Below are 17,050 nucleotides of genomic sequence, written 5' to 3'. Positions count from 1 at the left end.
CGCCAAACAAGGATTTGCATTACGACTTTCTTTTTCGTCTTTTTTGTTTTCACAGTTTATTGTTAGATAAAAAACTGGGATGCTCAATATGCGAATAGTTTATATACAATCGGGATTCTTGCCCAGTTCTCTAAAACCGAATTGACCGAGAATATTCATGGCAGTTTCCTAGCTGACGGGGTGCACAAACCGCCGTAGACCTTGGGAGGTGAGGTCAGCCTTTTGTTCTGAAGAACCTGGTCGACTTTCTTTAAAAGCTCCGTAAAGACAGTATCCAGTAGCAGCCAGCTCTCCAAATGCCGCTCAAATTGCAGGAAATTCGGAATGTCCTGCAAAATGTCAAACCGTCCAACCTGAACAGCCACACAGATCTCTCCTACGCGTCGCGTGAAATATATAGCGCACGTCTTCTGCACGACTTGGAAAATAGGAACGATCATCTCCTCGGCTCCTTCGTACGACCCAATGAGTTGGTCCTGCAGCCGCTTAGCCCAGATAGCGAGACGACAAAGGTCTCCTGTATCCTTCATCGGGTCCCGGGTCAAGGAGACTTCACCAAATGATATGTCAATCTTGTTCTCGTGCTTGCAAATGAGGTCTGGGTGCTTCGGCGGGGCGTCTAGGTCCTTACAAAGTCGTACAAAAAGGCTGCCTGATGTTGGGGTGTTTGCCGTGCTGTAATGCCGCATGAGATATAGATCAGATATTAGAGAATGGCTGGCGAAACCGTCATATAGGGAACGCTGTGAAATTACTTACTGCGCGAGTCTGCACTCGTCTGGCTTGGTCATGATGCAAGCCAACATTGGCAGGATATAGGAAGACGTCTGATCCGCCTCTGAGACAGGGCTTGCTTCCTTGCTTCCCAAGTTCCTGCAGACGTGGAGGAAAAGCTCCCGGAGCGGCGTATCATCGGCCGTGATGGCGATATCTTGCAGTGCTTTTCGAGCAGAACGAGCGCACATTTTCTTCCTCATCGCCTTGCTGTACGCCTATAAAGAAGATATAAAAGCTGTCAGGACCCTGCTTTATCTTGATCTGAAAAACAGCCTGCTGAGAACGAAACATCATCCGCATACATCCTTGCCCTGGCGGAACTCCTCCAAAGTCCTGTCAATGGATTCCTCCGAAGGCTCAGGTACCAGGGCCATCATCGCCCTCCGAATTTCTTCGTAAGCTGTCCCAAAGCATGCCTTCTGAAGCGGCGTTGGAATATCAGACAAAAACAAGATACCGTTGATGGCGCTGATATTATGCAACTCCGTTAGAGTCTGCTCAGAACAATGAACGACACTACAAACGGCTCATATAGGAAGGTCTCCTTACAGGAAATCTGGGAACAGATCCTTCTTGTACTTTAGTTTGGCGCACTTGCCAAAGTATTGATTGAATGGGATACCAAGATCCAGGTCTCCCAGGCGGCCGGAAAACGTGAATGACTCGACTCTGAATGCCACTCCAGCTTCTGCGACATTGACCACATCAACATTAGGGTCCAACTCCTACGCAGTATCAGGCAAGTCCATGATTGGGCCATACATTAGTATCTGTACGTAATGCCCAGTTGCACTTGCCCAGCGCCTCCGTGATCGTTACCTGCTTCCGATCTCCCTCTCCATTGAATGGCGCCTCCGCGAGCGGCAGCACTGCACTTTCATTGGCGTGACCGAGTACCTGTTTCTTCTCCAGTGCCTGGGGCCCTGTCTCCTCCAGTGGTCTTTTTCTCGAGTCTACCGAGGCAAAATAAAAGAAAAATCAGTCGCGCCTCCTCGTGTGTCCAGTTTATAGTTCAAGACGCTTAAAGCAGCAAAGTAATTCATCAACCTGAAGATGAAGACGATGCTTGGATGCCTACGCGATAAAAAAAATAAAATATAATGTTTATTTTGTTACACATTTTACCATCCTGAAACTTCACGCATACGCCTGATACTAACCATTAATAAGGGATTCGATGGATGCCGACTCGACCTTTTTTTGGAAGGTCACCGACTTTGCGGCAGCCATTTGCTGTGCGAGCTTCAGTTGAAGAGCGGCCTCCGCCGCTGCCATTGATGCTTCTCCTGCCTCGCCCTTCGTCCTTGCATTCAAAACGCCTGCCAGTGCATTGATTGGGCTCGTCCCGTGTTTATTGATATAGCGCAATCCAAACAAATATTCCTTCATATGGTTTGTCGAGACGTGTTGTGCGAAGGCAAGCGGAGACCATTTATCGGGATGCACGTCCTTAAAAAACTGGTCTACTGGAAACCTCTCCAGGTCGCGCGATCGAGTCGAGCTATGTTGCGAAGTGCTCATCTCGATGTTGTGTGATGACATTCTCTGAACTGAAGTGGCATGCTGTGAAAACGTCTACACTCGTATTCAAGGAAGGGAGGGGGAAGGCCTGGTTGTCGAAAACCGTCACTGTTCAGTTTTCGCGCTGGAAATATAATCGTTGCAGATATTCAGGGTACAGAGCGTTCATGATTGATGCTGACATTCAGGTTCGGGCCGCTCGCGATCGACATTGGTATACAATACCAAAAACAAATGAATCTCAATGAGTATCACTAGACGCGAATCAATATCTCTGAATCTCAGGACACAGCTGCATCCTTATCTCTGCAGGCCATCAAACTTCAGGAACAAACACGCATTCCTTAGTGTGATGACGGATTATTAAACAGACGTTTATTGGTATGTAATTTGCTGAATCGTATTCTCCTGCCTGCTGACCATGTTCCATGAGCAAACCTTTTAAGCTTGTTCCTCAATACCGTTCCTTAGCCATGCTCCTCAACCCTGCTTCTTGACCACAGCTCCTGACCCTATATAATGACCGTGTTCCTTGGTTACAGTCCCTGGCTACAACGCCTCTTTAATGCTGTTCCTCGATCGTGTTACTTAATTCCGTTCCTCGATGCTACTCCTCAGTCAGGTCCTTGACTCTCCTCCTCGCCGAGATAAACGTCATTTAACCTAGTCGAAACTAATGTAATAATTTCTGCAGTGAATAAGAGACAACTACATGCGAGAAGATAGATTGCCCGTATTGCAGCCGTCCCACTTGTGCGGTGTGTCGGCGAAGGCTGCTGTGGCTTCAGGGACCTGGAAATATGATAGCACCCTGCCGAGGAAGATCAGGCAGTAGTCAGAGAAACCATTCGACACTTCGCTTTATGACGAAGGTGGGTTGATCCTTGCTGCATAGAACCGCCACGCACACAAATGATCCTTGGCCCTCCGTGAGAAATTCCTGACCATGCATTTGCTCCGACTCGAAACATAGGCGAATGTGGACTCCAGTCGCTTTTTATTGAACCTTTGATGCTTTCTCATGCCCTATTATTGCTAAATCCCCTCCGAGCGCTCATGAGAACATCGTCGTCCTAGCGACCCACAAACAAAAACAGAAACGACTAGTTAGGTTACTGAACAATAGGAGCAAAAAAGGGAGCCAATCCATAGTAACATTCGAGTAAAAGTCCATAGAAAATGAGAAGATGGAATGATAAAAGGGTACGCCTTCCTACACGTATCTGAACTATCGGAAGGGGGCTCACCTTTGGGTTGTTGGGCATCTCAACCTCAACAACCTCCTCAGCCAGCCTGTCCCTACGGCAATGCCGTAGAGCAGCGGTGCATCCACACCACAGCTGACCGTATGGTAAAAAGCGAAGGCACGATGGAGACATTGAATACGCGTGGAAGCAATAGAAGCAGTACAAAAGGGGTACGCCTTCCTACACGTATCTGAACTATCGGAAGGGGGCTCACCTTTGGGTTGTTGGACATCTCAACCTCAACAACCTCCTCAGCCAGCCTGTCCCTACGGCAATGCCGTAGAGCAGCGGTGCATCCACACCACAGCTGACCGTATGGTAAAAAGCGAAGGCACGATGGAGACATTGAATACGCGTGGAAGCAATAGAAGCAATACAAAAGGGGTACGCCTTCCTACACGTATCTGAACTATCGGAAGGGGGCTCACCTTTGGGTTGTTGGGCATCTCAACCTCAACAACCTCCTCAGCCAGCCTGTCCCTACGGCGATGCCGTAGAGCAGCGGTGCATCCACACCATAGCTGACCGCATGGTAAAAAACGAAGGAACGATGGATAACGAAAGAAAGGCGAAAAGAGATTCGATCATATAGAGACACTTATTTTAAATCGGCATTTCAAGGACTGGCGCTGTGTTTAATCGAACGATGATGGCAAGGCGGTGATAGGGCAGCGTTGAGACAACGATGATCAAAGCAAGATAAGTCGAATGATACATGGAAATAGTGCTCAAATTTGTTTTGGAAATAAAGTGCCTTCAACTTGCTGTGCCAATTTCTTTGTGTGCTTTGCTCTTTTGGGCCAGATTACGACCGTCTTCATTGTGCTTATGGGAATTACTTTTTTCGCGCTTTACTTCAGGGCGATGTAAAATGTCGGGCTTCGAGGGATGCGACGAAGTTCATCAGCTTGCCATCGTAGTCTTCCACATTTCTTTGTGGACTGGATTATTCCTCAGTACAGTTCTTACAGCACATATATTCATTTCGCCATCTTAAACCTACACGAACATGATTATCAGCAGCTCACACTAGCGCTCTGCAAGGGACAGTAGCAACGGGGGCTGCTCTCATACTCAAACTCACCCAGCAAAAGGGCTGCCGCAAAGTCGGTCACTTTTCAAAAGACGCGAATCCATCTCCCGTCATTACTACCTGTCATGCGTGCTGGACTGCTTAACGGGTATGTACCGGAGTTGTCGATTAATATCAAACGAATGCCAATGGACTTCATTGTTGGAGGGAACGATTAAAGAAACAGTGGACTGAAAAGGTTTCGAGCAAACGATTAGATGCCATTTCATATACAGGGACATCGCAGCGATTACAGAAACCATTCGCTACTCATTTTATTGAATGTTCCTTCATACAACACCGTGTGCGCTAACAAGCCCGGTCGCTGGGAACAACTGCAGCTCGCGGGCATGCTGGAGAGGAGGGAAAATAAAAGGTCTGTTAGATATTGTCATCTTGAGTACTCGTAGCCATGAGATAGCACGTTGCAGCACCTCTGCAAAGTAAAGTATGCACCTTGACCGGATAGAGCCCTTCTCCGCCATCATATTAATAGGAATGTACTGGGGCACGAGCCCTTGCGACCAGCAGAGGTAGATGCTGTGCAAAAGCGAGCTTGTATTATGATCTCAGGCACAGATCAGGCACCCTCCATTTTGGTGGCAATGCAAATTGGTGGCAATTCAGGTTTTGGTTTTATTTCGATTTTGGGATCGGATGTCTGGATTTGAAAGCGGGGGAAAGAGAGGCACAAGCGCCTTAGACAGCCTTTTTCCCCCTTTGGTGCCAATGTCCGAGATTCCCCATGGAAGTGTTGACTACACATGCATCGGCGTCGGACATACCGTACGCCGGAGAATGGGGCTGTCTATTCATATTCACCCCCTGTCTAAAAGTACAATTGCATCATATACATACATCCATGTCTAGACTACAGTAGCGAGGATGAGGAGATACAAATGCATGCATACAAAGGGAAAAAAGAAGCGGGGGATGAAAAATTCATCTGTTTTTTGTCCGCAAATGAACAGCAGCGCTGTTGCCTGTTGTGTATTGTTGCTAATTTGTGCAATGGACACGGATGTCCCGAGCTGGACAGTAGTAAAGACCTCGTTTCGCAGCCCCCAAAGTCCTCCTCGGGTTCCATCTGCCCAGCCCGTTTCAGCGCCGTATTTCTTCACGACACATATATTAATACCTCACTTCCGCAAAGAAATAAAGGAAATCCTTCCTTTCTTCCGGTCGACAACTGTCGTCTGTCGTCAAGAACCCCAGCTTTTGCTTCAAACCACACTCCCTCCTGTTCAAGCCCATCAAGGAAAAATAAAAAGGAAAGAAGGAAAGAAAGGAAGAAAAAAGGAACGAAAAGAAACGCTTCCAGACTTACTCCGCTCCCAACGGCGGTCCTGTCGTCTTTGTCGTGTCGCGTCCTTATCTCCAATGCGGGGTTTCCTCTTTTCCTTCTCGCGCCTTCACTCGCTCTGTTCCCTCCTTCTCCCCCAACTGTCCTCCTCGTCGTCTTTACCAAAATCCCATACCTTGATTCCTTGAATTAATACCCATATTTCCCTAATCCTTGCATTACTTTTTTATTTTTTTTGTCGTGTTGAATGAAAATAACGTCCAAATGGTCAAGGCAGCCATAACGACCCCAGCCCACGGCAATAGCCATGACCAGGGTATGTCCTCCCACACCCACACCCACACACAACGGCACCACCACAACTCGGTCCAAAGGGATAAGCCATCCATCTTCCATCGCTTCCTCAAAGGGTCCAGCAACACCAAGCAGCAAAAGCAGCAGCAGCAGCAACAACACGCACTGACGAAACCATCCCCCCAGAATACCCTCGGCTCGTCGCCGCTTCCTGTCACAGCTCATCCAGACACATTCTCGGCCCCGCGAGTCTCTACTTCCTCGTCCTCGTCCGTCGCACCCTCCACTACATCCGTCTCATCCAGCCACTCGTCTTATCGAGATCCACACACGCCGACACCATTTCCACGATCCTCTACATCCTCCGATACGGCATCCTCCCCATCTACACCCAGCACTGTCTCACCAGCAGCAGTACAGCCGCACGACGGCTCCCTTGGACGCATCAAACGATCCCTCACTCTGAAGGTTAAGGGCAGACGCGTCGGAGCTGATCCCGAAACTGCACACACTACTCCCAAGTCCACCTCAATTGTATCATCCAACCAGACCTTCCCACATACAGATGCGACTGCACAGCATCTGCCTGTAGTCCCAGCCGAAGTTCACGATACTCGATCGCCTACAAAAGACTCACACCCGAAGAAACAGAATAAATTGAAGCAATGGCAGAGCAAGAGTGCCGACAAGCTGAAGGCCTGGCTGCACATCCAACCCGCCCATGTCCACAGTCAGGCTTCTGCTGCATCGATGTCTCCCTACCGCTATAGTCTGGAGCGGAAACGCACAGCAGAGGCACAACCACGCGATCTCGACTTTTATGATACACAAGGGACATCGGAAGAAGTGTTTGCTTGTGCGACCAGTGACCATGTGATCGCGCACGGTCAATGCGAAGAGAGCACCACGGCTGAGATTGCGCTCTACACTTACTCGTCCCAGTTCCAGACCGTTCAAGAGTACCAAAAGAACCATCGCCGTCGACGTAGTGAGAATGGGCCCATCAAGGCAAAAGGCCCTGGCCGAATACCACCACGATCGTCGTCTTTGCCCAGATCGTTCGGTCCACGCGGTAGAAGCATGTCTATCCGACGACTTTCGGTGGAGACTATCAGGTCATCGACTCACCCCCGAGAATCGCTTGACGAATCAGTCCTCGACCACGACCAGGACCAGGAGCCCGAAGCTCTGACCTTGGAGGACGTCGCAGAGGATAGCACGGAGGATGGTGTTGATGAGCAAACCATGCACTCATCAACCATGGAATTATCATCAGCTTCATCGATGAGCGACTCTGACATCGACGATCAGTCGCCAACAGTGTCGCCAGCGCCGACCGAGCCTGAACGCTCTATCGAGGGACCAGCAACGTCGGCGGAACCATTGCAGGACATTGAGCAGCTGATTGATGATCTCGAGAACACGGAGACAGAGTCAGCACCAGACTATTTCGACAGCGCCTCGGAAGGAGTATCGCAAACGGAGCGTTCATCGACCCCAGTGCCCGACGCGATCAAAATATGCCTTCAATATGCGGACCGAGATCGTTGTAAGCGATCCAGAAAGACCCATAGACGCCAGAAACTCGCTAAGCGCGTCCCAAGGCGTCATATTCGTGTAAGGCGTCCCAAACCAACCAGGCCGCAGCTGCGGCCTTACAAGCAGACTCATGACGATATTCATGGTCAGTTTGAAATGAAGGATTATCGTGGATGCCCATGGATGGCGAGACAACATCCACAGGTTTATTAAGCGTTGTCTTTTTCTTTGTGTTGCTTGAATTCTCGTTTAGATTCTGGTTGCTTCCTGCCTTCTGGTGATGATGGTACGCAGGATGCCGCGTTGGATTCACCCCCTATTGGGCTGTTCTCGACTTGTGAGAGTCCTGTCGGGATTCTGCAGCTCGCTTCTGAATCATTCGAGACAGAAATCGAGTCCGTGTCCGTCTGTTCTTTGTCTGAGCAAGCCAGTTGCCACTTGACTTCTGGTGAGGTTGGCGTCCACGACAACGCCTTGGATGGACCCTGCACCATGTCGCCCTCAACGCTGCCATCGCCGTCTCCTTTGGAACTGCTCGAAGACGAAGACGAGTCCATGATCTCAACTGGCAATCTGGAAGTTGCTAAGGTGACGATATCAATCGCAGCTTTCATCATGGAGACAGCCTCCACGCCAGAAACCTTCAAGCGCTTTTCGCCAGTTGATATCGCGGATACGGATATTGTTTTTGGAGACAACATTGACCTTGAGGGTACGTTTGAGCACGACCTCCATGGCCACCAATACGACGATGACGAACATGATACATCCATGAGTTTCACGTTCGCATCAGGCAATGTCATCGAGACGCTCCAAAAGATGTATCCAACTGCAGTGGCGCGATGGCGCCGTCAGCCTCGACCGTGTCCATTACCTGCGATTGCCTTCTGGTCGTCGTCTCAGCACCAGGAAGGGTCCCCTAGCGGCATATGAATGTATATACAGGATGATAATGATTGGCGTCATTTGGCTGATGATCTGTAGGCCGTTAGACAGTGATGAGGATGGTCGCTGATCAATAGTACATACGGGAACGCATGCGTGAGGCACGCGGACTGATGTGAAATAAAAGAAACCAAGGCGTGCGCGCAGGTGTAGCTGCGTGCTGCGGTTGTGTACGGTCAGTACGCAGACGACTTTTTTGAAAGCTCTCGCGACTCTCTCTCTCTCTCGCTTCTTTCCTTCCTTCTTTCGCATTATTGTCCCCTTCGATCCGTCTGTTCTTTGCCTACCATTTCCTTCATAGCGGCAACTCAACAATAACATACCACTGCCATTCATCGCGCCAATAAGAGCAAACAGAAAATGTGCAGAGGTACGCTACATGAATGATGATACGAAATAAAGGTTGTGGTGGACTATTGGACTACAAACACTAACACGCTACGGTTTTTTTTTTTTTTTGTATTCTGAAATACTTTTGTATATCAAGCTACTCCTGATCAGGTGGATTGTATCCGCGCTGGATGCAGCTATCCTATCAACATCGACACGGTCCGCGGAATCCGCCACCCGTTCTGTTCGCCCGAGTGTGCTCGTGCTTGCGGTGAGAACCCTCGCGTCCAGCCCGTGCAGATTGTCCAGCAGCCCGCCGCTGCCCCGCCTGCATACACCGAGAAGGACGGTGCGAATGTGATCGATATGAAGAAAATGGCGGTGGGCAAGCCCAAGAGGTCCTTGGAAGTCAAGTCCGAGAAGGATAGCGCCTCAACCTCGTACGTCTCGCCTCCTATGACGAACGAGTCCGCTGAAAACTCGGATGCCGAGTAGAGTGGACTAGAGACGCGCACGTGTGAGCAAGCTCGCCCTCTATCGTGGCAACAGTCGACCATTGGAAACTTGAACAGGTCGTCGTCAATATTTCTAGGTTGTACACTCGCAATAAAGAGTCTGTAATGTTTTGTTCATTTATTATAGCCCATTTTTTGTTTATTGTGTACGATTGAATATTTGCATTTGTCCGCTTTGAGAATGAATGCATGAAGCTGAAACCGTAAAGAAACGTGAAATAAAAAGAAGTACATTGCTTGCGCACCATGGGTCGACCTTGGACGTTTCCAAAAAATGCTACATATACAAATGTTTGTTCCGAATGCCGAAAAGAGAATGCCGTGGTTCGGACTAAACAACAAAAAGCGCCCTGCGCCTTGAAAGACTTTAAAAGTTTTCTATTGACCGCAAAAAAAAAAAAAGGAAAGACAAGACAAGAATGAGTGAGCATGGCCAGCAATAGTATCGCTGAAACAAGAGCAAGAACAGCATATGATGGTTGAAGTAAATACGAGTTTGTTACCTTTGTGCCAGAAGAAGGAGGTGCCGGAACCGCTGAATTTGGTGCAGCAGGCATGCAACTGCTTGCCCATCCTCTTGGGACCACAGAAGAAGATACCGATATCCGTATCGGGATGTTGGCCACGAATTCGGTCAAACTCCAAATCCAGGTTCGGTCGTCCGAAACGCGTCCTTGCCCTGAGTCCCGTCACCGTATCTGCAAAGGCACTGTCCTCATTGATCATCAAGTTACCGACCTCAGAATGTCTCAGACGTCCGGTCAAGAAAGTGTGGATCTCGATAAACTGGTTCAAATCCTGGGACTCGAGCGCAAGCAACAATGACTGGAACCATTCGAACGACTCCTTGTCACGGCAAACCCAGAAGAAGTAAACCTTATGCAGCTTTGTGGGCTTGGTTGGGTAGTTAACTCTGTACCAGATACTCTTAAGCACACTGGCAAATGGCGTTACACCGATACCGGCACCGAACAAGACCGTGACCTCATACTTGAACACGTCCTCAGATGCTGCTCCAAATGGTCCATCGATCATGATGCGGGGCAAAACCGTGACCAGTCCGTTGCGATCTCCCAGATTCTCTTCCCACTCGCTCACGCCCTCGGCATCGCATCCCAGCTTCTTGCTCAACTCCTTGGTGAAGTCTCCGACGACACGCATATGGACACTAATGTAGTCCTCCTCGGGAGCACTGGTCAGGGTAAATGGGTGCCATTGCCAAAGCGAGACCTCGGGACAGCATAGAAATATATACTGTCCAGCCAATGCATGACAGTTCTCCTTTTTGATCTGGATTTCGACAACCTTGGACGGGTGCAAAATAACTCGCGAAATAACCGTCTTTTGTTGGGCACGCCATTCACGCGCCACACGTTCTAACAAATAGATGAAGCCGCTTGCAACCCAGTACTTCCAGAAACTCGAAATATCCTTACAGTAGGGCGGACGGTCAGGCGGGAGCAAGCAGAAGGCGCCGTGGAATGAGAAAAAGAAAAAGAATAGAAGGAAGAGATGGTGCCAATACCAAAAGATCTCGAAATTCTTCACGCGGACGCTGGGCAAGGCTGTGACGACCATGACGAGCAAGACGACGAGCATGATATGTCCTGTCCATCCTGGGCCCGAGGCAAACATCAGACTCCAGAACTGATACTTGACGGGGTCCGCCCGGGCGAGTTTGTAAAAGTTGACATAATGGGCAAAGGTGTGGGCGAGTGAGAAGAAGACGATACTCCAGGCGATGGCCTTATGGAAGGTGATGGCCTTGTCGAAGGGCACGATCCTGTTCAGGGGCGTGGAGCGCAGCCAAGAGATTAGAGTCCTACAGACGGGCAACAAGATGACACCCGAGTCGACGTGAAGGACGAGGGCGGCACCACGGGCTATTGGGAGGGTGACACCGAGAATGCTGCGGGTTTTTTCAAAGTTGTCAGAGTAGAAGAAGTTGAAGAAAGCGAGACCGAACAAGCCGATATGGACAAAGATCCAGATACCAAAGAAGATGACACGGTTGCCTATGTGGAAGAAGAGCAAAGGAGTGTTAGTTCATCCTTACAAGAAGCAACTCGGAGGAAAACCAACGCCTAGACCAATTGTGTTACATCAGCACCACCACCATGTATAATTGTGGACAATATCCCAGAAGCACTGTTCTTTCCAAGCCATTTTGTCCGATTGTATGGTAGAAAACGTAGGAAAAAGGATGTGTAAAGTACCTTCGTTGATCATCCAGATGCTGATCTTTTGGAACAGGCTGATGTTTTCCTCTGCCTGGTCGCCTCCAGTGGGGACAGGGTCTAGGGGTCTGAGATGGTCGAGTTCTCCTCTGGGCCTGGGTGGTCCTGCTGTGCTGGTTGGTCTACCACCCATTTCCTGGAGCCGGAAGTATGTGGGCGAAGGCGGAGGAATGAGAGTGGAATAGGTGGTGGTGGGTCGCTGCTTCGAGAGCTGCTGGTGGTCGACCGAGGGACGTCTGTTGGCAAGGGTGTTGGCGTGTGTCTGGTCGTAAGGCGGGTAATCGTAACCCGAGGAGGCGCCCGTGGGGGCGGCTGTCCGCTGGGAGCTACTCGTCTTGCGGTGCATCGACGACATTGTGCGTGCTTCGTTTGAGGTGTGAAGTTTGTTTCTGAAAGCTTTTTCTCTTGCGCTTAGGGGAAAAAGGAAAAGATGTGCCGCAAGCACCGGAGGACCACGAGGAGTGTGGAGGGCGCAAGGGAGGAAAGATACGATAAGAGGAGGTGGTAAAAGTCGAGAGAGAGAGAAAGACAGAGTACTCTCTTAAGGAAAAAATGCAGATCAAGAAAAGATGGAAGATGGACGGAAGTGATGGAGGATGAGGATGGAAGAGATGATGAAAAAGAGATGAGAAAGGAAAGAAAGGAAAGAAAAGACGAACGAAAGGGGGGCGAACGAACAAATGGGCAATCAGAAATGAAATAATAAATACAGCGCCCGCTTATTTCTCCATACGATACCATTTGTATATGCATGTACCTCGTCTGTAAATGAAATACAAACATATATCAACCAAGGGCCAACTGGCCAGATCAGACCAGACCAGACCGGACCATACCAGACCAGACCGGACCATACCAGACCAAACGAGGCCAGGCTAGTATCTGTCAAGAAACAGCCGGGGGCAGGCAACCACGCTCAGGGATGACTCTACAGCATGGCCCCATGTCGATGTCGTCGTCTGCTCTCCCTCTGTCGATGTCCTGTCTTGCAGTCTATTGAAGCTAGTAATGTGTTCTACTGAGCTCACACACACACGCCCATCTATTCTATCTTCACCTTTCCTCTTCCCTTCCCCGCTGCTTTCACCCATCCCCTGTCCTCCCCCTCGTCCTTCCTTCTTCGTCCCTGTACTCTATGTTCGACGCTGCCCGATCGATCTCGACCATGTCCATGGAAGCATGAGAGGAGGGATGGACGGAGATTCGTCTTTACATTTCTCCGGTGGCAAAGCGCTGGATTCAACGGCAGCTCGATGCGTCTTAAGGGTATTGCAGCAATTGGGGTTGTTTCACTTTCATTTCCCCTGGTTCGATCGCACAAATCACATTATTATTGTAATTTCTGATATCGAGTCGTTAATTGTACCTTTGGACAGCCGCTGTCTCCTCTGTTCGGAACCATGCAAAAGAGCAAGGAAAGAAAACGCCATTTTCGGCAACCAATTCTTTGTCATCATTTCCAATGTATTCTTGAAACTGTCTGTGTACCACTTTGTATCATTCAAAGTCTACATTGCAGCTAGGCAGAGGTATATGTTGTCTTTGATGACTTCCTTGCTTCAGCGGTCCCACAACAACAACAACAACCCCTTCGCTTGTCCATGAACATTCTATTCACAAAAGAATTGATCGACGCAGCATCTTCCCTTATCCAATCGAAAATAGTTTATTAAGCCTCATAGATAGCTCTCACGAGGAAAAACCAATATGCGCTGGCTCTTCATCAATCCTTTTTATGCGTCTTATCAAAGAATCGACATACCTGACCATAAAACGTTCTTCCAAGGACTGGAGGTAGTCAAACAAGTGCTTAAATATCAAAACGAAGGACAAGAGACGCGATTTTTCAATGGTTTACTCTATGGCGCGTATCCAGTGTTTGTACCGTGGAAGGCATGGCGCGAAAAGGAATAGTTACATGGATACCTCGTGTCGTCGGAAATGCACTACCGCATACATATAGGCTGGAGCCCTCGCCAGAAAGTCGCATACAATATAATTTTTTGAATTTTAAATTGATTAAAATACACTCCTTTTTGAGGGAGTGTCGCGAGTAGATGTCGCGTCCTGCGTAGGTGAAAAGCGTGAAAGCCATGTGTTGTGTGTTGAGGACCCGGAAGAAGCCACAAACGGGTTTGGCGTGGGCGATATTGTAATAGTTGGAGCGTCGCGTTTTGGGGGTGTATTGAAAATCGACCAGTTTCGTATAGGTGATTTGGTTGAGGGCACCGGGGAGCCGCCGTCCGACATTTCTCTAGTTTGAATGGTTGATTCATGAACGCGGATGAGATGGGCTATTGATTGTGCCATCCATGGGCGCATGCTCTGGAAGATTCTAATGGTGCGCGCACAACAGTGAAAAATATATTGTATGCGACTTTTTTTGGCGAGGACTCTACTCGGACAATGGCCGTGGAGACGGTCTTGTGCAACATGCCGGCAGAAAGACCGTGGACAGCTGTTAATCTATTCATGTCCTATCGACTACCAATAGATTATCAGCCATATTCTGTCCTATCTCTCTGAGTTTCTGAGTTTCGAACCTAACAATGCTTGCTCTGACCCCCTGTCGTTAGGTCCAACGCTTCAGAGAGCGGATGGGTCTGGAGGAGTTGGACAAACACGCTCAGGCTTGGGTCGGATATGAACCATATATCACCACTTCGGTAGCTATCTTTTATCCCTTGGAACTGCACACCCCATACCATCTATCCATTAATCGGTAGAAGGCTCTTTAGGATGGGAGACTGTGGCGCAACAATGAATAGCGCGCTATCGTAGGTCCTGCTCGCGCGTAGAGCAGAGTAATGAGTGGTATTATTCTTGGAGCTTGTTTTGAGTTAGGGGGCTATGGGTTTGCACTAGCGACATGACAGAATGGTAAAGGCTGCCCACCTTGGAGGGATGGTGCGTTCTGTTAATTGAAAAAAAAAAAAAAAAAAAAAGAAGAGGGCGATGATACAGTACAAAACAACCCTTTGGATCAACCTCATCTTCAGACGCACCATTGACCATTGCGAGTAGTAGAGGCGAAGTCAATATCATTATTATCCTCTTGTTGCAAGATCTGGGCAGAGATAGCAGTGAATAGTGTGTATGGTGCATAAATAGTCTAATGAGACGCCAGCACACTGGGAAAACAAGAAGGTGTGGTGGTGGGAGGACAAAGCAAGTCGGGGGATCGTTAACCTGGTTGCAATGGGTGATGTCGATGAAATCGACCGATCCAAAGGATTCCTATTCGCGAAATGCGATCGCATCCACCATTGACTGCACATCCTCAGCTAACGACATTGGCGATGGGTCTTCTTTCTTCTCCAACTTCTTTTCGCTCCACTGACCGCTGCTAGGTGTCTTTCCCTCCCCTTTCCTGACAGTGTACCCCTCATCCTCTTGGCGCCTTACCCTCAAGCCATTAATCATACAGAGGTACGCGTGTCCATCCATTTACAATGGCATTTTCACCCCATCTTATCCATGCACTCAGTGCACGCAGTCAGTTTAACCCATGGACTACATAGCCAACATGTATGGACTCAACTTCTTGATTCGGATTGTACGAACTACAGGCTCCCAAACACCGAAGTGATTGCCACGATAGTCATGCTTACTGCCACGTCGCCGACTGTAAAGTCCGATAGTCTTCCACGCCACAATGTTTCCCGTCCAGTCTCAACCCAGTATCCACACCTACTTTCCCTCCAGTGCGAGGCTAGTACGACAACGCGTCCCCATGGCCAAGATCGACCTATCGCAATCAACAGTGCCACGACGAATAATACAACGCCGAGCTCTATTCCTCCTTTACCTGGAAGCACTGGTCCTACTATTGGAGCCAGCCAAGATGCAGGCATGGGTATGGTACCTTCCGACGACGTCTCGTCGACTACGAACCCTTTGGAGCATTCAATTGCACCCTCTGTCGGATCTCTAAATAATGGACCGCAGGTTGAAAACCTAATGCCGTAAGTTGGTCGTCCTGCGTCTAATTCCTTAAATGAACTCATCGTGGGATGGTCCCTCCAGGGCCAAGATGTAGTCCAATCCATGGGCAGGAGTGCATGGGAGTACATGTGGTTTATCGGTATCGCGTTGAAATCCAACTGTGCCCTTGCTGAACTTTGCAGCTGCAGCATGTACCGCTCATCCCTCATTTCGCAGAACCCTATGAGGGTTGAACCATACTCGATCTACAGATCTGCATGTACTTCACACGGCGACGACCACAACACCAACAGATGCATATTTTTCTTTTCTTTTCTTTTCTGAGAAAGAAAGACGACTTTTGTCCCTTCTCGATCCTGGTTCTTTTCCCCCTTTCTCTCACTTCTTCTTTTCAGCTCCCTCTAGTTCTCCCTCTCTCTTCATTCTCTCCACACAATCTCCTTATCTCCTTCGCTTCCTATCCCACATCCCGCCGGTCCCCTACAGATCCCTGTGTCCTCAGGTGCCTCTTGTCATTTCTCTTTGTCGCTCACCTCATCTCAGCATATGTTCCAGCCTGGTTTCCCCCCACAAATCCCAGTGCTAATGAAAATCATATCTGGTGCCTGGCATTTTGTAGAACTCTCCCTGCAAAACCTGCTCTGAGGCATCTTATGGAACAGAGGCGCTGGTCTTTTAGCGAGCCTGCAGACGCTTCTTCCTCAAGCAGCAGCGGCAGGACCAACGGTGCGAGTGGTTGGACAAGGATGATCCAGTACCATTACAGCAGCGGGAGTCTTCCTGATCATTGCACAGGCGTGACACAACAGGAGGCATCGGAATTGCCTCCAGCCCATCCTTCGCCAACGCTCTCAACAAACCCCCTAAACACAAGGCCTTACTCTACCATAGTAGATTCAGCACATTCTCCCCACTCTATCCGCCCTACCAGCGCATTTGAGGACATGAGAACGTTAGACCTCGATGGCTGGATGTTCAATGATAAGGGCGACAACGTTACTCGATGGAACAGCACACAGCCCAGCACCATGTCCAACCTCCAGTTTAACACACCCTATTCTCCCTCGTCTTTTTGTCCTCACGCTCGCCTAAATATCGCCGGTATCGACACCAGCAGTGATATTAATAGTTGGGGTAACGACCCACGTCGTCAGCACCGAAACAACTCCACAGACGCACCGTCGGCTTCCTCGCAAAAAAACTGGCATGTCTTCCCCTGGAGTTTACCACCGAACCCCTCCTTTTCCAGATCCGGCACCCACCTTGACAGAAGCCGTACCAACAGTGTGAAGACCAATATCATCAACAATACTCCTCGTCAACCG

The 17,050-nt window shown here is 49.2% G+C and overlaps 5 protein-coding genes across 5 annotated transcripts; 3 read left to right on the top strand and 2 right to left on the bottom strand.

Annotated features, from left to right (window-relative positions):
- Positions 1-35: 35 nt before the first annotated feature.
- On the bottom strand, positions 36-2,442 carry BC939DRAFT_434901 (uncharacterized protein). The gene is made up of 7 exons (XM_051553412.1): positions 1,938-2,442; positions 1,825-1,851; positions 1,597-1,730; positions 1,327-1,502; positions 1,080-1,245; positions 760-992; positions 36-675 (listed from the first exon to the last, which is right to left on the bottom strand). Exons 1-7 carry the CDS (start codon positions 2,317-2,319, stop codon positions 156-158), a joined length of 1,638 nt encoding a protein of 545 aa, XP_051417362.1. The 5' UTR covers positions 2,320-2,442; the 3' UTR covers positions 36-155.
- Positions 2,443-3,490: 1,048 nt separating this feature from the next.
- Positions 3,491-5,706, top strand: BC939DRAFT_513882 (uncharacterized protein; the record flags this gene model as incomplete). The annotated part of the gene is made up of 5 exons (XM_051561125.1): positions 3,491-3,649; positions 3,714-3,863; positions 3,928-4,077; positions 4,854-4,993; positions 5,114-5,706. The coding sequence occupies 5 exons, from the start codon at positions 3,491-3,493 to the stop codon at positions 5,286-5,288; spliced, it is 774 nt and encodes a 257-aa protein (XP_051417361.1). The 3' UTR covers positions 5,289-5,706.
- Positions 5,707-6,184: 478 nt separating this feature from the next.
- On the top strand, positions 6,185-8,686 carry BC939DRAFT_498313 (uncharacterized protein; the record flags this gene model as incomplete). Its single annotated transcript, XM_051559801.1, has 2 exons — positions 6,185-7,898; positions 8,007-8,686. 2 exons carry the CDS (start codon positions 6,185-6,187, stop codon positions 8,684-8,686), a joined length of 2,394 nt encoding a protein of 797 aa, XP_051417360.1.
- Positions 8,687-9,910: 1,224 nt separating this feature from the next.
- On the bottom strand, positions 9,911-12,135 carry BC939DRAFT_498311 (ferric reductase NAD binding domain-containing protein; the record flags this gene model as incomplete). The annotated part of the gene is made up of 3 exons (XM_051559800.1): positions 9,911-9,921; positions 10,047-11,558; positions 11,760-12,135. 3 exons carry the CDS (start codon positions 12,133-12,135, stop codon positions 9,911-9,913), a joined length of 1,899 nt encoding a protein of 632 aa, XP_051417359.1.
- A 339-nt stretch (positions 12,136-12,474) lies between these two features.
- BC939DRAFT_98206 (uncharacterized protein) lies at positions 12,475-13,505 on the top strand. The gene has a single exon (XM_051562038.1). It carries the CDS (start codon positions 12,789-12,791, stop codon positions 13,383-13,385), a length of 597 nt encoding a protein of 198 aa, XP_051417358.1. The 5' UTR covers positions 12,475-12,788; the 3' UTR covers positions 13,386-13,505.
- Positions 13,506-17,050: the final 3,545 nt, after the last annotated feature.

This window comes from Gamsiella multidivaricata (genome assembly GCF_025024155.1).
Source record: "Gamsiella multidivaricata strain RSA 2152 chromosome Unknown BC939scaffold_2, whole genome shotgun sequence".
NCBI lineage: Eukaryota > Fungi > Mortierellomycota > Mortierellomycetes > Mortierellales > Mortierellaceae > Gamsiella > Gamsiella multidivaricata.
This window is presented reverse-complemented; position numbering and strand designations above follow the sequence as displayed.